At 36.2% G+C, this 22,979-nt stretch overlaps 1 protein-coding gene across 2 annotated transcripts in view; it reads left to right on the top strand.

Moving 5' to 3' along the window:
* Window positions 1–3,244: 3,244 nt before the first annotated feature.
* Window positions 3,245–22,979, top strand: part of kif3ca (kinesin family member 3Ca) — a 36,671-nt gene continuing 16,936 nt past the window's right edge. The window contains exon 1 of one of the 2 annotated variants that reach the window (XM_030128997.1): window positions 3,245–5,182. In XM_030128997.1, the coding sequence (XP_029984857.1) occupies window positions 3,785–5,182 (1,398 nt within the window). In that variant the 5' untranslated portion in view covers window positions 3,245–3,784. The remainder of the gene's footprint in view (window positions 5,183–22,979) is intronic. The other variant, XM_030128999.1, reaches the window with a different exon arrangement.

Genomic DNA, 22,979 nt, shown 5'->3' with positions numbered 1-22,979 from the left:
TCCTTTCGTCTGTGTCTTCACACTCACTCATGTGTTTGTATGGAATAGCATTTTAAGGGCTCTCACTGACAGAATAAACTCCCCATTCCTTACCTTCAATTTAACTTAATTCTAACGCAAACTCAGAAAACTCAAAGTCAACCTGAAAGTGTGTGCTGATGCCAAAATATCCACCCTTACATATTGAACAATATTGTTTTCATAATTAATTTCTACTTGAGTCTAATCTTGCCCTCAGTCTTACGCTATTATCTGCGTGAATATTTTTTTTTAATAAATATGTGATTATAATTGCTGTTTCTATCTTTTATAATGTAAAGAGCTCTGATTTCTGTCAAAATTTGAAGCACTCTAAATAAAATTGAACTGAATTATATTATTATTATCTGGATTTCCCCAACTGTTATTATTAAAGATGAAAAGTAAACATATTGTGTTACAAAAATGTCTGCATTGCAAAAACAAGTTTTGTCAAATGTATGACACAACAAATGCATCTAATTGATACAAATTCCAAGTATTATACTCAAAATAACTTTGCTGTAAATACTGTGCTCTTTTCTCTGGGGTAAATAGACTATTTAACATGTTGAATGAATTCTAATCTTATTCTTGTGTTTAATTTTATCCAAATTTACATACCAATAGATATAGAGTTTAAATATTTGAAATTTTACTTTTTCCATGAGGAACCATACATTTGAGGTTTACATAACACATATTGGATTACCATATGACATCAGAACTAAATAATCACTAAAGAAATATGAATGTCCTCTGTGACTTTGACGAGCTGCAGAGCATTATGTTTTCTATATGTTGGTCACTAGAGGGCGCTGCTGTGTCGTATTTGGGCACAACAGTGAAGTAATACAGCATTTCCAAACTCCTTGTCTTTATTTAATGTTGAAGAAAATCAAATGGTGTTGTATAATGAATATATTGCTCTATATTTCAAAAAGGTATGTGAGAGTCATCTACTGACTACAGTAGGTCTATGTGATTGTTTTATACAAACTATACCATGTTTCAAACATTCAAGTTGTCCAAAACAAATCAAACATTATTTGATGGAGCTGTCAAAAAGAGATCTGAAATCAATCCCAAATTAAACATAATTTTTTTTGTAAGATGTGAGAAGACAAAGTAGCTGAAAACCACTGTTTAAGTTTTCCCCAGAAACAAGCGTTTGTTCTTGTTCCCTCATTCTAACTTTTTATTTTGCCCTGCAGCAACTGACACATAGATTCACCTTCTTCCTCTTCAATCTGATAACATCACTAATTATTAATTATTCCAAGATTTATTCCACCTAAATACAACTGCCTAACTTACAAAAGTTTTAAACCTTTAGTCCACCCATTTATTGTTGTAAAGGTTAATTATTCCATACAAATTCTGTCAAACTAATCATTGTTTTAAAGGCTTATTCTATCCAAATACCACTGTCTAAGTAGAACCATAACACTAAAACATTCACTGTAGATAATTTTCAAATTCTTTTTCATAACATGATGTAAATGACTCTTATAAGCCTCTTACATCTAAAAAAATGTAGGCTAAAAAAACATTTACTCCTACGACATGGAATGGAATGTGGGAATATTCATGTAATGTACGAGTACCTCATAACGGCAGTATAATACTTGAATAAATTGATGTAGCTGCCTTCCACTACTGGGTCAAAGTCATAATATTTCATTGTTTTCTCCAGGTTTTTAGAGTGCGTAGATGTTGGAGTTGCCACATCACTATTACTGTCCATGTGAACAAAAATCTGAAGCAGCAGGTAATAAACAAAATCCAAACACCTTAAAGTAAAATTAGCAAAAGACTGGGGACCAACCATTACATCCAGGGACATTTAGTTAATGAATTTACATTAGTTAGTCTTGGGTGCTGCATTTAAGCCTTCTAATGTTCTGTTCTGATTACTCAAATGGATCAGACGTAGTTAGACTCCATAAGATATATATTTATACCGGAAAGATACCATTTCACCATAAATATTGCTGCAAAAATTACTTTCTGACCAAAAAAAAAAAAAAAAAAAAAAAAAGGGGAAAGCCTCCTCTTTCAGTCAATGAATAGACTGCACCAATATTTTGATGTGCACCTGGATGACAAGATGGACTATTCCCTGACCACAGATGCACTCTTTTGAAAAAGATGATCAGATGTTTTTCCTCAGGTTGTCAACATTGTAAATAAATTTCACCTGCATCTGTATACATATATCTATTTCTATAAAATGTGAATAGAACTTTGCATGAGGGACAATACTACAGTAAAAATGCATTTTCTACCTGTGAGACATAGTTGATGCACAAAAATAAGATAAGATAAGATAAGATAAGATAAGATAAGATAAGATAAGATAAGATAAGATATGAGTTAATCCCAAAGGAAATTCAAGTCGTTGTCAGCTGTTCAACAATATGTAGATAGTGTATGACAGTGTATGTATGATAGTGTGCTGCTATCGTTTTACCTCTAAACTGAGACGGCATTGGTGCAATAGTTTGTATATTTTATAATGTGCTTAATTTTTTTTTTTTATCTCCTTTTTTTCTTTTTATTCTTTTTTATCCTTTTTATTTTATTTATTCTGTATGTGGTGTGCTTGTGGTTTATGGACCTGTGTCTGCAATAAAGTTTATTATTATTATTATTATTATTATTATTATTATTATTATTATTATTATTATTATTATTATTATTATTATTATTATTATAATTAATATAAAATCTGACACCTATTAAAATTAATTAAAAAAAACACAATGAAAGCAGTAAATAACAAAACAAAAATGTATCATTATACACAAAAATAATAGGAGAAAATATGGGGAATAAGTAATGATAATAAGTAATATTAATAAGGAAATACATAAGTAACTGAGTAACTGAGTACAGGCATTAGGTTATTTAGGGCATTTTGATTATTCAGATAGTTTACAGATATTAGGTTAAATGAGGAAAAATTCAGTAAAAAGTACAAAATGAGACGGAAATACTTAAGTATCTACAGTTACTTCAAATATGTAAAAGGTCAAATCTACAAATTCCAGTTTCAGTTAATGAGGTTTTAGCTGCTGAACTCCATTTCCCATGATCCCTTGTTCCCCTCCGCAGTGATGTGGGGTGTGGTGGTTGAATGACTGAGTGTGTGTGTGTGTGTGTGTGTGTGTGTCCCGTCCGCACAGCCCGACACAGAGAGAAGGAGAGAGAGAGAGAGAGAGAGAGAGAGAGAGAGAGAGAGAGAGAGAGAGAGAGAGAGAGAAGCCGCAAATCCAGTCCGGAGCATCTGTGAGCGAGGCAGGAAGATGCGGACAGAGGTCTGCGGTAGCGGATCTACAGCGGATCTGACCAAACCAGACGATGTGATCTATGAATGACATTTTTCGGTTGTCAGGGCCGGGATGTGTTTGTGCCGAGTGACCGTGGACGTGTAGCGGGACTGCAATGGAGCGTCGATCCAACGCGTGAGATCTGCTGACCGTCTGTCTGTTTCCAGGCTAATATTACAGACAATAAGGCAAAGGCAGCTGTTCAGAGACATAAATCTCATTATATAGACCGACTGATGTCTGAATATGTGATTTAATCGTTCTAGCTATTTTTCCTTTGTGATACAATCAAGAAATCTGACTGAATTTTTCATGAATGTTTAAAAAATCAGTGCTTATACAATTTGCATACAGGCAGAAAGCAGGATTTTTACACTGATTTAAGGTGTCAGTGTCTTATTTGTGGTATTATACATTGTACTTTAGTGTCAGTCATGTCAAAGACTAAGAGCAGTGAGTCGGTGAAGGTGGTAGTTCGATGCCGGCCTTTGAACCGGAAAGAGGAGTCTAACGGGCCTGCAGGTGGCATTGTGCAGATGGATCTGCGGCTGGGGCAGGTAATCCTCAGAAACCCTCGAGCGCCGCCAAGCGAACCCCAAAAGACGTTCACGTTCGATGCTGTTTACGATGCAAACTCCAAACAACGAGATCTGTACGATGAGAGCGTGCGACCGCTGATAGACTCAGTGCTGGCGGGTTTTAATGGTACCATATTTGCGTATGGCCAGACCGGAACTGGGAAGACCTACACCATGCAGGGCGCGTGGTTGGACCCAGAGAAACGAGGTGTGATCCCCAACGCTTTCGACCACATCTTCACCCACATCTCCCGATCCCAGTCTGATAAGCAGTATCTAGTGCGGGCGTCCTACCTCGAGATCTATCGAGAAGAGGTTCGGGATCTCCTCGACCCTAATCACGCCAACGCCAGGGCGCTGGAGCTCAGGGAGAGTCCGGATACTGGCGTGTACGTGCGTGACCTCACGTCATGTGTCTGCAAAAGCATCAAGGAGATCGAGGAGGTGATGAACATGGGCAACCAAGCAAGGGCGGTCGGTGCCACGGACATGAACGAGCACTCATCACGATCCCATGCTCTGTTCTTGATCACAGTGGAGTGCAGCCAGCCCGGACCAGATGGCAGGAAACACATCCGGGTTGGCCGCTTAAACCTGGTGGACTTGGCAGGAAGTGAGCGCCAGGCCAAGACAGGCGTCCAAGGAGAGCGTCTGAAGGAGGCCGCTAAGATCAACCTGTCCCTGTCCGCTCTGGGGAATGTGATCTCAGCTCTGGCCGACGGGCGTAGCGGCCACGTACCGTACCGGGACTCCAAGCTCACCCGACTTTTGCAGGACTCATTGGGCGGGAACGCCAAGACTGTCATGGTGGCCACTTTAGGTCCAGCCTCCCAACACTACGACGAGACCCTCACCACGCTCCGCTATGCCAACCGGGCCAAGAACATCCAGAACCAGCCCAGAGTGAACGAAGACCCCAAAGATGCTCTGTTGCGCGAGTTCCAAAAGGAAATCGCTCGCCTCAGGGCGCAGCTGAACCACAGGAAGTGGAGGAGCAAACAGAAGAAGGAGCAGGTGGACGGCGAAGGATGGGACGACGACACGGCGGGTGAGGAGGAGGAGGAGGTGGAGAAGGAGGCGGAGGAATATGTGAAGCAGGAGGAACAGCGGTTGGAGATGGAGAAGGAGGCCATCAGAGGAGACCGCTTCCTATTGGCTGAGGAGAAGCAGAGGCTCCTGGGAGAGAAGGAGAGGATGATGGGGGATCTGAGGAAGGAGCAAGAAGCCACCGAGCACCTGACCGCCAAGTACAAGGTGAGAGTTCACACCTTAGATTCTGATGAAGCGAGTATTGTGTCATGTTGTATTATGTTTGTTATGTTCCTCAGTTTTAAACCTGTTTCCTTCTGTTGGACACAGCTGGTGGAATGTGAAACTGAGATGTTTTTGTCGTCTTGGTAAAAAAGGAGTAGGAATGAGGCGCCCTAGTGGCTCACCTGGTGCCATACGCCATACGATAGGGCCGAGGCCTCGCTGCAGTGGCCGGAGTTCGATTACGGCCTTATCTCTTCTAATTAAGTCAAAAAATGCCAACAAGAGAAGATCACAAATAAAACCACACTACTGAACTATAGAAACCAATGGATACGCACAATAAAGAACAAATGAGAGAGGGAAAACTGTATTGTTTTCCTATGTGAGGCCCATTTTTTAACAATAATTCCAATGCTAATGCAGTTCACTAATATTGTTCTCATTTGCTTTATTGTATTACATTCTACATTTGTCAGAATAGATTATACAGCACAGCTCTTCTGCAAAATACCATAACTCACCTAAAGCATTTAGCACATTCTTCTAAATGCAATTAGAACAAAAAACAGCTGGCACGTAGGCCTAATAAACAATTAAAAAAAAAAAAGAAATGCAAGAAAACCAAAGATCAAAGTTCAATGAAGTGTGCAGGTGAGTCAAGAGGTTTATAAAATGAGACAATAACCAAAGACACAAGTAACAATAAATAATAATAATAAAAAAAACCTAATAAAAAAGACTGAAATGTAATGTTTACCATGTAGCTGTGAACCTGGGAAATCTTCCTTATACTAATATTTCTGTCCTGTCTTGTTTCCCGTACTAGAATGTTCTTTTTGTTTCTTAACAGGATCTGTCAGATGCAGATTTCAGATGTACAAGGGTTTACATTACACATTGCACTCAAATTCCCTTGAAAATGAAAACTGTATTTCTATCAGTAAATCAGCAAACAGAAAACTTACACAGATAATATTAAAATACATCAGTAAACAGGAAACACATCCAGCATCTGTTCCAAATAATCTATAATACTGTAATGATATTCATGTAGACTTGATTGACATAGATAATCAGATGGACTACTGTGCATGGGATGAATGTAACAGTGGAATAATTCATGAAAAGGAAAATAAAACTATCTAATCAAGCCTGAATACGTGCTGAGGAGGTTTAAGGTTTGCATGAAAATAATGTGCAAGAGTCAAAATTGCAGCTGCACAAAAAAAAAAAAAAACGTTTCCAAAAGAGGCTGTTTTGACCTAATGCACATTGTTAACCTCAAACACCCAGCAGCTTCATTTCCATCTGTGTTGCCATGGTAATGCTATCCAACGCTTGTGGCAATATACACATGATATACATCCACTTAACCAGAAGAACATCAGCTAAAAGCCCAACAAAACCAAATGTCAAACAACAGAACATAACTCAAACAGCAAGCACTTAAACGGGCAAATGCATAAAAGAGTCCCAGACCAGTGTATGTTATAGATGATTTCATATAAAACAGACCAGTGAGACAAAGTTTGCAGCACAAAGATGACACTCAGCAGATCTGACAGTACAAGCATTATTTCTCTACAACAGAGGTCTCAAACTTGCGACCTGGGGGCCAAATCCGGCCTGCCAAAGGGTCCAGTCTGGCCCGTGGGATGAATTTGTGAAATGCAAAAATTACACTGAAGAAATTCATCATTTTAGTTCAGGTTCCACATACAGGTCAATTTAATCTCAAGTGGGTCGGACCAGTAAAATACTCTCATAATAACCTATAAATACTCACAGCTCCAAATTTTTCTCTTTGTAAATGAAAACATTTTCGTGTCATTTTACTGTATTTACACTAAAACCAACTATCATTTCACAAAATGCGAGTAATCAGAACAAATATGAACATTTTGAAATGTCTGAAGTGCAAGTTTATCAATATTCTGCCTGTTATTAAATGTTTTGTTGATCCAGTGTGATCTGGAAGTTGAAATTTATGTGTAAATGATAAACTGAGACATAATATTGTTAAAACTGACCTTAGTTTTCTTAAGAAATTTAAGTTTGTTCATGGTATTCACATTGTTTTAAAGGATAGTTGGTAGTTGTAAACATTTTCATCACATAATTTTACTTTGTCGCTTCAAAACATGGAGTTGACATTATTTATATATTATTATGTTATTATTTCAGTGGTCTGGTCCATTTCAGATCAAATTTGGCTTAATGTGGCCCCTGAACTAAAATGAGTTTGACACCTCTGATCTGCAGCTAAAACTCACTAATGAGACAAAGAAGAGCAAAAGTTAAGTAAGTTAATTCTGAATATTGTCTTACGTTTGCTGTTTTCTGATCATAATTTGGTTTTATATGAATGAATCTTCTGTGATCGGCTGATCCATTGTTTTGTGTTATACAAAAATGATTCCCACTACAATCAAATGACCCAGGGTTGAACCAGTGTGAGTTGTGTTTCGTAGTGACATTTCAGTTTTGGTATTTTTGTCAGGTCACACACAAGGGTTTTCTTGTCAGTGTTCATAAATCTATATTTGACTCATACATTTGTGCTACATCTTTCCTGTAAATGATGCAAATATAGTCATCTTTCAATCAGACATCTCACATAACATCTTTAATCCTCATCTATCGAAATGAAAGTCTGATATTAGATGGCATTTAAAGCATTAAAAAGTGTTTTCTTAACCTTATACATCCCATCCTACTCAAGTCTGCGATCTACTTTTGGACCCTGAATCACCGATTGGGAAAGCAGGTCATAATGAATCTAAAATATATAATAACCTTAACCCTCATTTATCCTTTTGAAGAAGAAGAAAAGTCTTCCAAATGTCCTCACAATCATAGCAAAACATGCAGTGCAGTCAGTCAGATTACAGATTAAGGACATGTGGTCCATGTGGATTATCATGTGTGATAATCTGATGATCTGTTAAGTACAAAACATTATGGACTATAGGACTGAATGCTTTATAATTACCCCATTATATGTTTGTGATAGACTCCAGATATAGAGAAAATCCAAAAAGCATACAAATGTGTGTTTATGTTAAAGCCAGATTTCTGTGTTTTGCATTCTGGTTGTTTTTTTCTGTAGTTTTAGCATCTATCTGTAAACAGTCAGCAGTTAATTTCTGCAGCAACTTCACAAAAAAAAATCTGATGGAGCAAAAACATCCAGTCAGACGATCAAACCGATGCAAACAACCTCTCAGGTAACAACATCCAAAATTCCACAGAGGCCTGAGGTGGTATAAAACAGTTAAACACAGTATATCCCTTACAATGTTTTACAGAATGAACACATATTGCAAAAATCAAAATCTTACCTAGTCAGTTTTTCTAGTTTGTCGTCAAAATATCTTATCACACTTAAAAGAAGGCATAATCACCTAAAGCACAGGTGTCAAACATAAGGCCCAGGGGCCAAATCCGGCCCGCCAAAGGGTCCAATCCGGCCCGTAGAATGAATTACACTAAAGATATTAACCATCAATGGTGTAAAAATCATCTTAATTCAGGTTCGACATACAGAACAATTAATCTCAATTGGGTCAGACCAGTAAAATATTATCATAATAAGCTATAAATAATGAAAACTGCAGATTTTATCTTTGTTTTAGTGTAAAAACAAAACAAAACGTAAAATCACATGAACATGTTTATATTAACAAACTATCTTACAAAAAATGTGAATAACTTTAAAAGTCTTAAGAGAAGTACATGCAATTTTAGCAATATTCTGCATCTTATTAAATGTTTTGTGTATTTGTAGTTGTAATGTAAATTGTAATGCGCATGTGTAAATGATAAACTGATCAACTGAGGCAGAATATTGTTAAAATTGCACTTGTTTTTCTTAAGACGTTTCAGGTTGTTCATGTTATCCAGATTTTTAAGGAAACATTGTAGATGTAAACATTATCATAATGTAATTTTACTTTTTTCACTTTTGTTATTTTACTGGTCCGGCCCACTGGGGATCAAATTGGGCTGAATGTGGCCCCTGAACTAAAATGAGTTTGACACCCCGGACCTAAAGAATAACTTGTAACTTGTATTTTTAGACAATAGATCTTGAAAATCTCCATTAGCAGATTTTTTTTGCTTAATTCAATTCAGCCAATGGAACAAGTGAAAATTATCTTGGTAAGATTTCTTGAAATAAGATTTTCAAGATCTGTTATCTAAAAATAAGTTCCTATATCTCACTTACAAGATACTCTTTAGGTGATTATGTCTTATTTTAAGTGTGATGAAATATTTTGACTAGAAATGAGAAAAATACATTTGGTAAGATTTTGATTTTTCCAGTGCACACCAGTAATTTATTGATAACTGAACATTCTTACTTAGGATGTCATTGGTTCTTCAGTGACGTTTTGCAGAACGGCTTCCAAGAAACACACAGATGTCGAGGAAAACAGGCTGATAGACTGTGATAATTGTTATGAATAAATATCAGGATATCAGCAGTTGTTGTGTTATGCTAGCAGTTGACAGTTGTTAGTACATGACCTCCCTCATTATGGTTTGAGCTCCAGTGAGATTGTACGGATGATTCATGTCTTTATCCACATTCAGAACATTACAACTCATAGTGGTATCTGACATTTTGGAAGTTATTTTTCTGGTGCAATAATACTAATATGATAATCCAGTTGTGAAGTGGTGACGTCCAGTCCTGTTGATTGTTCTGTATTCAGTTTGATGCAGTTCTGTGCCCCTGACTCCATAAAACACATCCAGTTGTCCTTCTACTGCTTTACATGTGACAATAAAGAGCAGCATTAACAGATGAAGCTGTGTGTTAGTGTGTTAGGTTTAACATTAGTTGTGACTGCATCTGCCTAAGTGGATCTTTATGGTTTACCCTGATAAATAGTAAGACTCTAAGGGGGTGTTTCACATTTGTCAGTTCTAGGTCTGTGCTTTCCAGTTCAGAGTACTGTAAATAAAGTACTGATTTCTGTCACTCCACATCTGAGCATGAAGTGAACTGATGCGCTGTGGTAAAAGGATCAAGAGCCTAAACAGTGTTTAAGACACTGAAAATTACAACCTACTGCAGCTAAAACACTGACTCGGGGAAACTAATCATTGTATTTGGGTTAAATAAATGAATTTAACCCCTTCTGAACCCTGACTAGTGCCTTATTAAAGAAGTAAGTAATAGTAAACAGCAGTAATTGACTGTTTGGCCAATCTGAATGAAGGACCGACACAATCTGCTTTATTTAATTTATATTTTATTTGCGCAGAAACAGCATCAGCCATTGATGCAGTTTCACAAATTGTCTGAAAAAGGTAATGACTGATATATTTTTAGTAATAACCAATATTTAGAACTGACATTTTGGAGTAAAATATACCATTGGTGTCATCTTTAGAGTAGAGGGTCTTGAGACCCAAATTACAAATGTTACGTAAAGGTTTTCCACAGTGTCAACACTGCAATAACTGCTATCTTCAAAATAATGCACATTTTTATGTTGCTGCATCTTTTATGTCATTTTTTCTTCTTACATTATATCTTTTTTATCCTGTTGCATCCTTTATGGCATTTTCCTTTTTATTATAAATATTATTTATTATTTATTATTATTTATTATATTTATTGAAATAAACAATATCATGACCTGTATTGTGATAACTTAATTGTTGTGACTGATATGATTTTTTTTTTAATAATAGTAATATTTGTTGTTGTTTTTTTCTTGTTTCATCCTTGAGGTCAAAATTTTGACACTTTTCCAGAGCACACTTTTCTTCAAATTTATTAATCCATGAAAATTAATTCACATATCGTATTATTGTTGTGTATTTTATACTGACTATCCAATAAAAACAGCGCTACCAACCCAAACATGAAACGCCTCTGAGCTGACACTCACCTTGACCTGTATGGAGGGAAAAAATAATACACTTACATACTGAATATCAAGTAAATAAATAAACATTCTTTCCTCATTTCAGTGTTGAGGCTATTACTCATAAAATGTAAGCAGTCAGATACTGTTGTGAGGTGGATGTAGCTTGAGACCAGAGAGCTGTGACTATTTACAGAGAAGCAACAATAGAGATTTATTTATTTAATCAGGTATCGGTGAAAAAACTATTAGTCTAAATATCTAAGACCTAATAAGTGAACTCAGATAAGATTACATATTGGCATCATTTTCACCTCTAATAAGATCCATTTGAAAACGTGGCTAAATTTCAGCCTGTGATTGAATTATCGTAGCTTTGTTTCCATGTTCCTTGATCCTCAAATGTTACATAAAGTGAGTTTGAGTAATGACATTGAGCTCAAAGTGATTATAACCAAAATAGAAATGAAAGGAAGTTGGCCAACAATAATCGGGTTTACATCCTTTTATTCTGTGCCAAAGCTGGTCTGTGGCTTTTTATCTACACTTTGTTGAGTCTGTTTTACGTCCAGACAGGAACGGTGGCCTCTGTTGATGAGTGAAAGGGCCACTCCTGCCATCTTGTATTGAATAGAATGTAGCTGTGATTAGAGCTGCAGTGATTATTCAAATGATTGCTAATTATTTTGATGATCAAATAATTAGTTGATTAAATTTTTGAAAGGAAAAAAAGCAAAATTTAATAATATTAGTATTTTGTTGTGTCTTTCCTTGTCTGACTCTCAATAGAATATCTTTATAGTGGAGCAAACAACACATTTTAGGATGTCATCTTGAGCTTTGGGATGAACTCCTTGTCATTTTCCTGGCACGTAAAAGGTCTAACAATGAATTGATTTATCAAGAGAATAATAAACACAGTTAACTGATGCTGAAAAAAAAAATCAATACTCATGCAATTCCTACATAAATTTATCTCAAAAACCTCAACAGCCACCAGCGACCAAAATCATCTACTGATCTACGACGTTGTACAATTTTTGAACTACTAATCCTATCTAATAATTCAGTTAAAATGTAGTTTCTTATCTTTTTTTTCCAGCATCAAATGTGTCATTTTTGGACAACCAGAGCATCTGTAGTGAACGTGGAAACACCATCACCTTCTGCAACATTGATTCACCAGTAAAACCCATGTAGATTGACTAATGAGTGGTTGTAGACACTTGTTTTTATGTCTAGTTGGTGATATATTTTGCTGAAAAGTCACTTTTTGTTCAGTTTTGCTGGTTTTGATATAAGCTTTCAATTTACTCTGCGGTTTTATGAACATCTACATGATCAGTAAAATGAATCTATCGCATTTTCACTGAAAAATGCCAAATGCGGTGGATGATATAATGATAAATAGTGATAAATTACTTAGGAAAGGTTAAATGTAGAGGGAAAACCCATTTGGAAATTGCCATAAAAAACGACTTCTAGGTCTTTAAGGGTTAATGCACCTCAAAACCTGTTTAATCTTTTATGTCTGAGTGAAGATGTTATGACATTTTTGAGATGGTTGAGTCTTCACCTCAGATCCTTATATCCGTAACAGTAGCAGTGTTTCAGCTGTTGTTTGTGTTGGACAGACTTGGTATAAAAGGTGTCCAGACAGTCCACTGTAGCTTAAAATGTCAGTCCTCCCCTCTCCCCTTCTCCCCTTCTCCCCCTTCACACGCCCATGAACACTCGATCGAAGGCTGAGTCAGAGCTGCATTAATTACTTGCTCTGATTCATGGGCATTTCTAGTCAATAAGTCACCCGTGCAGAATGACAGGGTGACTGCAGTCTATAATACTGGAGCTACAGCGGGACTGTCCAGCGCCACTGGATCAGTTTACTGAGCAGCAGCAACCAGCTCCAAGACCAGGGTATTTTTAATGGGGAGGGAAAGATCGGACATGTCACTGCTTTGAGAACAATAGAGGAGCAGGTTGAAGGTTTGTCATGAAGTAAAAAAAAAACCCACTTACATTGTCCTTGTGAGTTCTTATTTTAACTCAAATTGAAAATTTTACACCCCACCAAATGTAAGCAAGGGATGAATGAAATATATCCAAATAATGAGTCACATATTTTCTGTAAATTCAAGGCAGAAATAGTTCAACCTTAGGGGTTAAAATGTTAAAATAACACATTTTGTTGCAAACCCATTACAGAGACTGTCATTTTAATAAGAATTGCTAGGGCTTTAAAACTGTTCTATTTGATTGATCTAGAGCTGTGTTTCTCACATGTAGCAACAGGACCAAAAATGGATTATGGAGCTGTTTTTATTGGGTAACTTGGGGAAGAAAATACTGTATAAAGCAATGGTTCCCACCCTTTTTTGGCTCGTAACCCCATTTTAACATCACAAATTTCTGGCGACCCCAGACATTCAAAACTGAGACTTTTTTTTTGCTAAAATGTATTTGTTTTTGATCATGTAATAGTTTGCTATACTATGTTGCAAATAAATGTTAATTTTCAATGACATTTAGTCTATATAATGTACATTATTATGGACAGAGCCAGAAAAGCCAGGTGTAGATTACTGCACAAAGTGAGAATTTTGTTTTCCTTGGTCAGGATATGTTCAGTCAGTCCAGCTTGGATTTACAAGGCTGACAATTAATACTGAACAAACAAGAACTCAAACTATGAATTATGAAAGAGCTGCAGCATCTGAAACTGACCACAATGAACATTTGAAAGATAAACAGAACCACAGTGCTTCAGTTTCAGCTTCAGAGTTTGTCATGTCTTTTATATATTGGGATTGTCTCTCTCAACTCACCATATATTTTTTGTTCGTAAATTTTTATTTTTATTTTTTATCAATTACTAGAAATTTCAGGTGACCCCATTTGAATTCCAAGCGACCCCATGTAAGGTCCTGACCCCAAGGTTGAAAAACAGTTATAAAGTGATAAGATAAGATAAGATAAGATAAGATAAGATAAGATAAGATAAGATAAGATAAGATAAGATAAGATAAGATAAGATAAGATACGATAAGATAAGATAAGAGAAGATAGTAACACAAGAATAGGGTAAGTAAGTAAGTACATTTTATTTATAGAGTGCTTTTCACAGACGGAGTCACAAAGTGCTTTACAGTGCAAAATACAATTAAAATACAACTAAAATACCCTTGAAATACAAATAAAATAAGATAAATACATTAAATGCCATCAGTTGTAGCAGCCCTGAGTCAGCTGGATTTAAAATGCCTGCTTAAACAGGAATGTCTTAAGATGTTTTTTTAAAAGACTCAACAGAGTCCATGGACCTATAGGTATAGAGGAAGATTGTTCCACAGACACGGCGCCACAGCTTTAAAAGATCTGTCACCTTGTGTACTAAAACAAAGGGATAGTAATATTAAAAGTAAGGATTAAAATAGCAAATGTCAACAAAAATTGTATGGAGAAATTTTACCAGAGAGACGAAATATAAAAGTTGTATAAAGACAAAAACAATATAAAATACACAGCGAGATGAAAAACACCTAAAGAGACATTTAGAGACAGTGTTTCGATAGTGTCAGAGTCAGTATAAATGTAACTATATGGAAATTCATGATTCATTTTGTATTCATGAATATTTTCTTGTTTGTAAGAGAAGACACCAAATTCCTCTTTTGGGTCTTTAGGTGAAAACGTTTGGCAATCACTGATTTAGAGGAACATGAGTGGAAGAATAAGGATGATTAAGAACTTTATTGAAAAATCAAGTAGAGTAGTCTGGTGTATGATATCTGTGTAATTTATTTATTTATTTATGGAGAATTGTGCCAAACTGACCGTATTGTGTGTATCTGCAGACCAGACTTTCTGTAAGCTTTTTGTTTGAGTGTTAGTATACTTTCTTTTTTATTAATTTTGTGTATGTTTTTGTGTTTAATTTTATTTCTAGGTGTTTTTCTGCTCTTTTTTTTAATTGATGCTTGACAGGTCTACATTACTTCATACATTACATACATTACATTAATTTACATCATTTTCTATCACACTTAGCCCATATTAATATGTAAATAAAAATTCACAACAATATCTGACAGTACGAGACATTTTGTTTGTAGCAGGAATAATGATTTAATGTGGTCACAGATATTTTATGACAGTTTTGAACAAGGATCAGTCTCTTAGAAATGTCTTAGTGAGGAAACAAAGTCAACCAGTTGAACTGTTTCCTAAACTAAACATCCATGATTTTGCTATTTACACTTTGAGCTGAATAAGCCAATGTAGACACTCAGTGCTGTTTTGTAACATATTATGGGGATTTCTGTTTCGTATCTAAGTATCTTAAAAAGACAAAGTTTAAATGTCACATGTTTTCTATCATTTTCAAGTAAAAAGGCTATTTGTTTCCAAAATGCAGGGATTTCCTAGTGGAAAAGAGAAACGTCAGCCTGTCTGTTTTGTCTTATGTATTTGTGCAGCATTTTTCGTCTTGAGTGCAGATTGGAGGTGTGTGGAAGGTCCCATGAGACAGAGCTAATGTATATCCTGATCACATGACCTTCAGACTGAGTGCTTTCATGTACATTTCTGTGAACGGCAGCTCATATTTCTGCTCATTATGCTGTCCTCCAAAGCACCGTGGGGTTTGTACTTTTGTACTTAAGTTTATGAAATCTCTATGATTTCACTGCATGGTTCACACAGTCTCAAGAAGGAGAAGTTAAATGTGTTTCTTTCTGGATACTTATTGGTTGGCTACTGTGTAGTACAATGTATGGGCCAGATCCACTGAAGAACTGTGTGGATTTTACACTTGATAATGAGACAAAAAGTATAGTTTCTAAGTCTCAGAGTGTATTCTAGAGATACTGGAGACACTCAGATCGGGAGGTTTTGCTGTCTGCAGTTTTATATGAAAAGATAAGATAAGATCCGCACAACCTGTGAGCTCCCAAGAAGATGTTTATTCACCACAGTGACGTTTCAGGCATCAGCCCTTCAACAGACATGTCTGATGAAGGGCCGAGGGGAGTTTTATATGAACCTGTGCACAGAAATGTGGAAGAAAGCTCAAAACACTACAAAACTGATAACAAGGGTAAATTATAAATCCTTACAGGTTATTGTGCCAGAACACCATCAGTGCAAAATCTTTTGTAAATAATGCCAATCACAAGACATTATTATCTCATGGTACAAATTCAAAAATTCAATTTCAAGATCTTAAAAACACAATAAAGAGAGGAAACACAAAAAAATCCTTCAGATGCAAGGCAAAGACAGACAGAGACACAGGACGAGACAGGAAAATATTGAGCATGTTGGAGTCCAGAACGAAACATCAGGAACTAGAAAAGCACTGGTAGAGCGCAGACCACCACTAAGGCTGATCAATGCCCCCCCCATCACCACCAAAATTTAATCATTTGTTCCTTGTGCCAGTATCAACATTTCCTGAACTTTTCATCCAAATCCGTCCATAACTTTTTGAGTTATCTTGCACACGGACAGACAGACAAACAGACAAACAAACAAACCAACGCCGGCAAAAACATAACCTCCTTGGCGGAGGTAATGAGCTGCTCCAGAATCAGAGATAGATACCTGGAGAAAGGAACAGAAAGAGGGAGGACACAGATGAGAAAGTACAAACTACAGAAGAGGGAAGATACAAAGTACAACAAATATGTAACAGATTTCAAATTTAATCCATTTGGCCTGATGTATGGATTGGGTTGTTCATCAAACATGGCCTTTACCAAACTCAACAATCATAACATTCCTCTTCATTTTTTTAATGAATTGCAATTGGAATTATCTGTGACATTTGTACACTAAAATATCTTTTGTCTTGTTTACATTAATTCAGTTCAATTTTATTAAAAGGGAATGAGAATGAATGTACTTTTACTTGTGTGTTACTCTAGTTTAGTTAGTTCTAGTTATTAAACTTTGCCACCACCACATCACCCAGATGCTATATCATTTCCAACAAAGATTTTTAACAACAAACTATTCTGAATATTCCTTTGCAACCCTTTTCATGCTTTGCCATCCCTCCATCTCCTTCCTCTACTTAGTCAAGATGGAGACCAATGTGGGTGGAAAGTGTCCAGTGTTCCACTTGTCATCGTTGAGTACACCAACCGAGTATTTTAGCTTAACGTGAACTGCGATTCTGAAGTGCAGCTCAGAATAGAATGGTTGTGTGACTTACTGCAAATTGTGACCAAAGTGAATTTTCTGCAGAAATAAAACTGCCTTGCAAGATACAGGTGGATTTATGGTGTAGCAGGATAAATTCACAGTGTATTTTAACAAATCAGGTTCACATGTGAAGACTGAAGCAGGTTTTGTTGTCTCAAATGAGTTCTTCTTTACCAGCCTTTAAAAGATCATTATAATGTTCCTGAATTTACATAATAGGAACAACACTCGCAACCATTATCTTTGAGTATTCTCAGATAATACAAGGCCTTTGTTGTACTTCTTGCTGCTGGTGACGTTTAGAGATGTGTGTGTTTCTTTTAATCTTGTACACTGGGGTGATAGTAACATATTTGTCTGCTCGACATAACTGAGTCATTGTTGGAAAAAGTATTAATGTTTATTTTAAGATAAGATAATTACTGTAATTCATGCTGCAGGGGACATATGGAGACATTCTTCTTCTAAATGTATGCAGTGGTTATATAACACAGACATTTGTCTACTAGAAACACTGTCATTTTTAGCAAAACACATGTTAAAATAGGTGGTGAAACAATAACACTGTGGAAACATAATAAAGGAAACCATCTTCAGTCTGATATCTGTTTATTATTTAATTATTACCAACTCCTTTGAAATATTATAATATTTATCAGGTTAATGTCCTTAATACTGTAAAAAATTTGACTGTTTTGAGAGTGTGTCATTTAACTGCCTTCACATTTACCCTCAGACCCTGGACTAAGTTTCCTCTGATTGGCTCAGACTGATTTTAGTCGACCAATCACAGTCTCTGCCCTGCAGGCTCTATTTTTGCTCTTCTGACCAATAGGAGAGAGGTTGCTAGGCGGATGCGCAGATAGATAGAAAAAAAAAAAAAAAGAAGATAAAAGATAAAAGAGGAGGGGGCTCCGGTTGGAAATGAGTCAGAAATAAGTGACCACAGATAAAATCACATTTAGAGGTGGTTGAGTCTCCATGTCATACTCGCTTCTTCTCTTCACAACAAACATAACTGGGTCATAAAGCGGCTTTGTCAGGCTGTGCCGGTCAGCTGGTGCTTCTGCAGGCTGCTATCTGTGGATTGTGTTGTTATGTCGGTGCAACTGTTGTTAAGCTGCTGCAGTGTTTTTGCACATGACAGACTGTAATTAAGGGTTTCCACATGTTTGCTCTGCAGGTCAATGTACCAGCACAGGTTTTCACAACATCACAGCTTCAGTGTTCATTTGTGATCTTCTGTCTTGTCACATTTTTCTCCTTTAGCTGCGAGGTGTGAAGAAGCTGAATGTATTCACACCACCGGGTCTGCAAATGATGTATACTTATATAGGCTGTGACAGTACATCAGTGTTTAAATGTCAGCAAAGGCAAAAACCCAAATATAGTAACGCTACACAAATTTTGCCTCTGGTATCTGAGAGACTTGTAGTAGGAGGTCTTAGATACCAAATCACTACACAGAGGTTTATTGTACTTCAAGACAGTGTTTTATTTGTATCTGCAGTAGCTGTGGGCCATCAAGACAAAACAAAACATTGCATCCACTGTAGTTTATTATTGGGTATTTAAATTAACCCATGAAGACCCAGTGTTACTTTGGTGGCAGCTCCCAAATTATTTTTTCTCTCTATTTAACCTTTTCTAAGTGATTTATCACTATTTATTGTAATATTATCTTCTGTATTTATCGTTTTTTCACTGTAAATTAGATATTTTCCTAAATTTAATTAGCTGATCATGTTGATGTTCATTAAAGCTCAGAGTAAATTCAAAGGTTATCACATCTGAATTTGAGAAAACTGAAGAAAAAGTGACTTTTTCAACCAATTTATCAATAACTGAGCATAAAACAAGTGTGTCCATCCACTGTCATTGATCAAAGTCCATGGTTGTTACTGGTGAATCAGTGTTACAGAAGATGATGGTGTTTCTACATTCACTACGGAGCCTCTGAACGTCCAAATGGGTCATATCTAATGACCATAAAAAGCTGACAAACTGCATTTTACACCAATTAGTTACATGGATTGATAGAATTAGTTGAACAGGTATTAAACCTTTTATATTTGTGGATGGTTTGTGTTGCTGGTGGCTGTTTGGGTCTTTATGGGTTAATACGCACATTTACTGGATAAACCAAGTAAAGCCTTTATAAAGACTAGTAACTGGCAATGGACAATAACCTAATAACTAGAAAAGCACTTGGAGAGCACAGACCTCCACCAAGTCAGATCAGCCCCCCCGATCACCACCAAAATTTAATCATTTGTTCCTTGTACCAGTATCAACATTTCATGAAAATTTCATGAAAATCCATCGATAACTTTTTGAGTTATCTTGTTAACAGACCGACAGACAGACAAACCCAATGAAAACATAACCTCCGCTGTTTCACCTGGCGAGGGTAATAAAATCACACTAATATCAAGTATTTTTCTTTAATGGGAGTACCCAAAATGCACTTAATAAGATATTTATCCAACAATCTGCTGTTAACACTCAGCATAAAAATAGAGAATGAAGGAACCAGAAAAATATTTACGATTTGTCAGGTCATATCTCCAATAAACAGCCAGGATTAGCTTTGTAAAACAAACCTCAAAGACGTAGAGGAATGTTTGTGGTGAATTTTTTGCTATGTTTAACCCTTCTTAAATGATTTATCGCCATTTATTATAATATTATGTTCTGCATTTCACATTTATCTGTATAGATAATGTCTTATATTTAATTTATTGAGAATGTAGATGTTCATACAAGCTCTTCTCACACCAATGGAGGCGCTTTATTTCACAACATCAGTGGCTGCACTTTTCATTTTAACTGCTTTCTCTTGACCTCATTACTGTCCCGTCTGATGAGGCTAAATGTTGGCTGAGGTACAAACACACCAAATATAAAAAGTGTTACATAATTCATCAGTAATGCTCATTTGGAGTGGAGGCTGGCGCTGTAATGTTTGAAGTCCCGCTTGCATTTTAATGCTTTTTAATTTTAATTTTTTTGGAAAGAGTGAAATCTTCTTGCACATTATGGGATTTGAGCCTCTTGACCACAAATCAGTGGCTCAGTTGGAGCCCACACTGCCCTACCCTGTGTTTTTTGTGCCTCATACTCTTTTAATCTAAATTCCCTGTGTGAAACCCAGAGGTGGGGGCGACTAAATGGAGGTGTAACTAAGGCCATGTACACATGTAACCCGATATGTGGAAAAACGGATATTTTCTCATGCATTTTTACCTTCCATCCACTTGAAAACTCCAGTTTAGTTCACGGAAAATTATTTTTTCCAAAAACTCTGGCCGACATAGATATTTGGAAACCTCCATTTTTGTGCCTATGTGAGTTTTAGGGTCTTGAACATCACAGTATGCGACAAAAAATGTATCAACGTTATATGTACAACTTTTGTTAATCCAAACACTAGTACGCTACGGCATATTTATGCAGGTTTGTGTAATTTTTCTGTAAACAATCTGATGTGTTTGATGATGAAATATCCATTTCTGTATATGGCCTCAACAGGACTAAATCTCATTATTTGTGAAATTTGGTGCTTTTCAATCACTTTGGAGTCCCGAAAGCGTCTATGACTCATGACTCGATAACCCGGCAAAAAATGATCCAGTCACATGAACACAAAAAACATAAACAATTCTGATTGGCTCTGGAGTGTTGACATTAGTGACCTGGAGTGAATCTTTAATCTGCATTCAAGAGGTGAACATATTAAAAAAAAAAAGTAAATACACTCTAAAACAGCAGCATTGATATGAAATAGAGGACCCAGGATGAACATTGTATCATAATATTTTAAACCTATATTTTTAATGTGTTCAAATAGTTCTCTTTTTGACTTTAAGTGGACATAATGGTCAAACTGATAAACCTGCTATTTATAAATGACAGATTATAATACTGTGGCTTTGTTTTACAGTCCTACAGTCAGTATTTCTAATCTACATCAGTAAGCATCAGTCTGTATCTCAGGAGGTGGATATTTTGTCACTTTTCACACCTTATCTTTAGTTTTGTTGTGTCTCTTTTGACCTCAAACATTAGAGTATCTGTCTGCTTTTCAACAGTGTCAGTACATCTGCTGCTCAGGGCTTCATGTCGAGCAGCAGCTTCTCATGAGGAGGCTGCTCTTCACTGGACTATTCATAGATCCACTTTTCTGGGTCAAAACTGTGCAGCTCTTCTCATCTTTTCCTTCTCACTGTCGTGACACAGATCTCTCTTACTTTCTGTCTGTTTTTGCTCTTCTACTTTACAATGTACCAAAGTATGCTTATACAATCCTCTGAGCCCTTCTATTTCTGCTGATAAAGCCGAGAATCAGACTCATTTTTCACCTCATAAATTAATAAAGTAAAAAACATCTGCTGGTAAAGATCATGTAATGAGCCTAAAAGTTACAGATATGGATAAATGAGTCAACTGTAGCCTAATCTACTGACAGAAATTCTCACTTTCTTTCACATTTCTTTAACATCTTTACTTTTCTCTGCATCACTCTTTCATTTGTATAAGTAGTGTCACTCTGACATGTTTTAGGCTGAAATTTTGTGTAAAAGTCGTGTTTAATTCCTGTGTTCTTTCAAGTTTCTTTTCATTTAATATCACTTTTTCAGCTTTCTTTTCTGTGCCTCTCAAGGTCTGTTTTATATTCAGTTTTCAAATGTATAAAAAGAAACAACAACTTCAACATGAAACTGTTGTATCCAGTTCCTATCCGACTGCCCCCCCACCCACTCCACCCACCCCAAGTACTGGACCTTCATTAATTGTCTGTGCCTTTTTAATTAGTATCGTCACTTAGTCTTAAACTAAATGAAGTGGTCTTTGTTAATTATATTTTTCCTTGACTAGTTTCTGACATCTTCATTTAGTGATTTTCTATTGTTTTAAGAACGCATTTACGTAAGCAATTGGATTCCACATATCTTTTATGAACATGTTCACTAAAACACTTAAGAACTGAAAATAAATTAAAAAAAAAAAACTGTTGATTTGAAGTACATTTTTTCTTAACAACTGCATTTTACAGCCTGGCCAGCTCTGGAGAGTGTGTATTTAACAAACAATGGCTGAAAATAAAAAGGTCTGTGTTTGGGAAACACTGGCTCTCCCTCCCTGTTTCTTTTGAGGCTTTGATTTCTTTTGTAAGGATCCTGAAATAGATGCTGCATCAGCCTTTCCAGCAAACAGAAGCAGACAAATAGGCCCGAGGCAGGACAATAATTGATTCCCTCATGTAAAAAACCAACATACTGTGTCTGCATTATGACTGTTCACATTACGGTAACCCAGTGCATCTTTGTAGTTCGAGTCTTTCATCATTTGTCAAATAACACTGACTAAAATATTGTCTGTGTGTGAAGGTCCTGAAGAGGGTTTTTTTTTAAATTATTATTTTTATTTAATTTTTTTAAAATTTTAAATCTGTGCATCCTGTCTGCTAAATTTCAGCCAATCAGAGTGCATGGTCCACAACAATACCCACTGCCTCATGGGAAGAATAGTCAGCATAACACAAAAACACACATAGTCTGTTTACTGTTGAAAGAAAAGCTGTTCACGGTTTGAGGACCTACTACTGCATATTATTTTAAATATCAGCCAAAAACACAGCTTTTAGATTTAATTTCCAACTGATCTATATGATGTTACATCTTCTGAAGTGTTATTATTCTTATACTTTC

The sequence above is a fragment of the Sphaeramia orbicularis genome, chromosome 24, assembly GCF_902148855.1.
Source record: "Sphaeramia orbicularis chromosome 24, fSphaOr1.1, whole genome shotgun sequence".
NCBI lineage: Eukaryota > Metazoa > Chordata > Actinopteri > Kurtiformes > Apogonidae > Sphaeramia > Sphaeramia orbicularis.
Note: the sequence above shows the minus strand (reverse complement) of the source record. Positions and strands in the feature narration are given on the sequence as shown.